The sequence below is a fragment of the Drosophila obscura genome, unplaced genomic scaffold (assembly GCF_018151105.1).
Source record: "Drosophila obscura isolate BZ-5 IFL unplaced genomic scaffold, ASM1815110v1 contig_37, whole genome shotgun sequence".
NCBI lineage: Eukaryota > Metazoa > Arthropoda > Insecta > Diptera > Drosophilidae > Drosophila > Drosophila obscura.
This window is the reverse complement of record NW_024542825.1, coordinates 1,116,956-1,121,192: the sequence shown is the minus strand read 5'-3', so window position 1 is coordinate 1,121,192 and position 4,237 is coordinate 1,116,956. Positions and strand designations below refer to the sequence as shown.

General features: G+C 39.5%; 1 protein-coding gene across 1 annotated transcript; it reads left to right on the top strand.

Annotated features, from left to right (window-relative positions):
- Positions 1–1,344: 1,344 nt before the first annotated feature.
- On the top strand, positions 1,345–3,858 carry LOC111079638. The gene is made up of 3 exons (XM_022374899.2): positions 1,345–1,497; positions 2,331–2,501; positions 3,518–3,858. The coding sequence occupies exons 1-3, from the start codon at positions 1,443–1,445 to the stop codon at positions 3,721–3,723; spliced, it is 432 nt and encodes a 143-aa protein (XP_022230591.1). The 5' UTR covers positions 1,345–1,442; the 3' UTR covers positions 3,724–3,858.
- The last annotated feature ends 379 nt before the right edge of the window (positions 3,859–4,237 follow it).

Sequence of the window (4,237 nt, the reverse complement as noted above, 5' to 3'; positions counted from 1 at the left end):
GACAACAATGGGGAAAGGATTACCTACCCGGTGTGGCCCCACACAGAAGGTTGTTGAACTTTTGCGACGATAATCGGCAGGTAAACCCAAGAAATTATGGCCAAAATTAAATGAAGTTCTTGAATTTTAAATGTCGGAGGAGGCACTTGCAAAATGGATCCTTTCATTTCTGACTTTATTATGCACGAATCGCGCAGCCAACCAACCAAAGGCACATGCCGCATGACGCACGAGGAGCTCGCGATATTAGTTTAAGTTCTTTATCCTGTGAGCATATGGAACAAAATCTAGATTCGTGTAATTGAGCCAATCTTTATTGTACATGGAACTTCTTAGGTCTTTCATGTTTAAGTTGGATTTGGACGTGTTGATCTTTTCATTGCATATTTCGCTCTAGAATATTTATGTAGCATGTAAGTTTATTTGCAGCGTAGATGTTGGTTGGTTGACTAGCGCCGCATATTGTCAGTGATCTCAATTGCAATTGCAAATGCAATTTTTGCATGTTTTAAAAATCTAAGATTGTTTGTTAATGTTGTTTATTTTTGATGTCGTGTATAATCTTTGTTAATGTAAATTTAAGATTTAAAAAAAATCAGTTCCTCATTGCATTCCCATGCGTTGCATCTTCTAACCCGCAGATAATCCTAAGATGAATGGAGATAAAATATTTTTCGTATTATTTCGTAAACGTACAACCAATATACAAGAAAATCAGCTTCCTTTTTTTCAGTCGGATATGAACGTGGTATATAGCCACCCATGACAAACAAACCCTACCACCTAAAAATCATCGTATTTTGAAACTGTCGTCGTTTATTGATGAATCGCACTGTGCCAACTAATTGGCGATCTTTCACCTCGCCAATTCCAATTCCACCTCTGCAGTTCACCAGCCCAAATCAGTGAGACAGAACTGTGTCAGTTTGCAATTAAATTCCGTCAGCAATAAATTCAATTAAAGAACAAAATCCCAAATACTTGACCGCAACGAATTCTCCCCCCAGGCAGCAGCAAAAACAACAATCAATGGATTGGAAAAAAAAAGAGGCAACCACAACCAACCAACCAACCAACCAACCGCCTACGAAGCTGCCGATCACAACAAAATAGTTTTTTTTTGTCTTTTATTTCTTGTTTGTTTTTTGGCGCGACCCCAATGCGTGGCCGACATCCGCGCTTTTGACATAACACAGCAGTAGAAACGAAACTCGTTCTCAAGTTTCACTCAATTTAGGAGAGATGAAATGCAAAAGCTTTCCGCGCACGATCCCGCCGCCACTCACTCACTCAAAACAAGTTCGTTCGGTCGAAAATCTGTGAACCCAAATCCAAACACACACGCCTTTAGTTGTTCAGCGTCTGTCGGCCCGAGCGTTACTAAAGTTTATAGTGCATTTTTTATACAACATAATAACAGTTTTTAAAGCAATTTAAATACTATGTGGAAACAAATGTTTGGTGTTTTGCTTATTGCCTTGTGCCTGATGCACACTGGTGAGTGAGTGGGGAAAGAATTTCCAATAGAAAGTGCATATTTTCTAGTCAAATTAGTGTCATAAAAGAGAACTTGTTTTTGAGTGAAAAATTTGAACCAAAGTAACGTTTAAATATACGAAAAACTTTTCAATTTAAATGGAAATATTTTAAAGTGAAATCGAAATGAAAGAAAATGTTGTAAATTTAAAGATTCCATCTGCCCAAATACACAAATTGTAGGGAAGACATAACCAGATTTAGAGTGGATAATTTTAAATAATAAGCTTAAAAAATATATAATTAAAAATAACTCCCAAACATGCTCCCTCGATCGATCGCACATATTCATTTCCAGGGGGAATATTCCATCAGATTGTGCCGTATGGAATTTCATTATTTATAACATACTAAATACGCGCATACAAAAACCCGACGCACATAGACATTTCCAGGGGGAATATTCCATCAGATTGTGTCGTATGGTATTCAAAAAATAATTTCATTATTTACTGCATACTAAAACAGTGAAAAACAATAATAAAAAAAAAAATCCACAAATATTCACGTTCATTTTGCCAAGACAAATATGCATGAAAAAGTGACTTCATAGCTAAACACAAAAAACACAAATAAAGATCGAGACGGAGAATTTGTGTTGGCGTTACATAATGGAATCGTGTGGGGAGGGGGGTAGTGGGGGGCAGAGTTGCAAAACTGGTTACAACCCAAGCCGAGCAGAGTAGCAAATTCAAATCTCCCCCAACCTTGGCAAAGCTTTCGTTTCGAGTGTGGCATCTGTAAACCAAATTAGACTCAATCTCGTTCTACGTTTTTCTATCTCTTCCACACAGCCACGGCCATCAAGTGCTATCAGTGCAAGTCCCTAACGGATCCCAACTGCGCCAAGGAGAAGCTCGATGCTGGCTCCAACATACGTCAGGTGGACTGCGATAATGTGGCCAGGCCCAATACCATGGAGCAGCTGCAGCCAGTGACCAAATGCAACAAGGTGGTCACCAGCGGTAAGTGAAAATCTCTGCCTGAAAGCATTGCGTTCTTCCATGCATACAAATTCCACAATACACACACACACACACACACACAACATTCGCACGCACCTTGAACGGAAAACGTCAACAATTTAATAAGACGTGATGTCACCATATAGATGATGATCGGGTGGGGTGTGGGTAAGGTCGGCAGACATTGTGTGCTTTGAGTTCCAATTAACATATGGCAAACACACAAAGCTAATGCAAAGCAGGCACAGTGCGTTACGCAGCTATAAGGCGCAGTGGATGGATAGTAAGACATTCAGTGATTATCCGATATAATTATGAGCTTACATTTTAAATATTATAGCGAATGTCGTAGAGACAATCCTTTGGAAAATCCTTTGGAATTTCTAGTCATCTTCTCCATGTTTTAAGCCAGGTAGAATTAACAGCAGCCAGATAGGGATACTTTTAGCCAGAGGGAGATCAGCAGTTTGGCAATTGATGTATACAATATATAACTAATAAAATTTCACAGATTAATATTCATAATGCTACCGGAATTTAGTCGGGATTTACCTGCTAGCAGTAGTTGGTTGGTACGGTTGTCCAAATAACTGTCAAAAGAGAATTTTATTTAATTTAAAACTATAAAATAGAATATATAAATTTTCACTTCCCTGTCTGTATTTTGTTTCCCCCAACGAACTCCCATCACCTACTCCCATTTCACGACATTCCAAGGATTTCCCATCTCTGTCACATACGCTTACACGCTCGCATAACGGAATAGTTATTTTCCTCTCGTTTTACCCATCGAAAGAAAAAGTAGCCGTCTCGTTCTGTCGGCATCTTAGAATTCTTGTCTCCTCTTTGGGTTCTCGCTCTCTCTTTCTCTCTCTTGCATTCTGCTCCAACGTCAGACGTACATAACCTCACAATTCTTTTCGCATTTCTTTACATACTAAAAACATGAACAGTCGTGACTCACCCCGTAAAAATTTCGGATAAACATTTTCTCCTTTGCTTTTCCACACTTGCAGACCGCGCCGGCGTCATTGTCTCCCGCGACTGCCACTTTGAGTTGATTGGGCAGAAGGACAACGAGTGCACGGTAACACACAGCCGCCAGGTGGAGAGCTGCTTCACGTGCAAGGGGGATCTGTGCAATGCCTCTGGAGCGACCCGTTATTTGGCCCTGAGCGCAACGGCTCTGCTTGCGGTATTCGCCTTGCAAATGGCGCTGTAAGGGAAAACTCAATAAATCAGCAATAGAAAAACAAATGCGTGTTAATATTGCATACACACATACCTATGTACAAATGAATGACCGCCTGTAAATTTTGTTAATTGGTTTTAAATAAAATTCAAAAAGAAAAACACACTTACATATGAATAAATATTTGGGAGCATTTACCTTTGATCCTGGAGCTGCAGGGCATTTAATGTCAGTCATGAAATCCTCTGCCAAACACATTTCGTTCTCCATATTCGTCTCGTCTCCTTGGTTTCAACTCGCAAAAAACGTTTAAGTACGACGCGCACGACGAAATAATGAGCACCAAACACAAGATGGCGGCAAAATTAGACTTGGTTTGGCTAAAACACACAAATTAAACTGCTAAAAACACAGCCACGAATGATTTTCAGCAAACATTTGTTTTGGACGGCGCACTTGTGAACAATTAACACTTTACTTACACTTTTACAACGCAAAGACAAATTTAAAATATTTAAGCGACACGCACATTCGGTGAACAAAA

Coding starts and splice junctions, on each gene's coding strand:
- LOC111079638 (XM_022374899.2), top strand. CDS start 1,443: ATGTGGAAACAAATGTTTGGTGTTTTGCTTATTGCCTTGTGCCTGATG. Junction 1,498..2,330: donor CTTGTGCCTGATGCACACTG/GTGAGTGAGTGG, acceptor TCTTCCACACAG/CCACGGCCATCAAGTGCTAT. Junction 2,502..3,517: donor CAACAAGGTGGTCACCAGCG/GTAAGTGAAAAT, acceptor CCACACTTGCAG/ACCGCGCCGGCGTCATTGTC.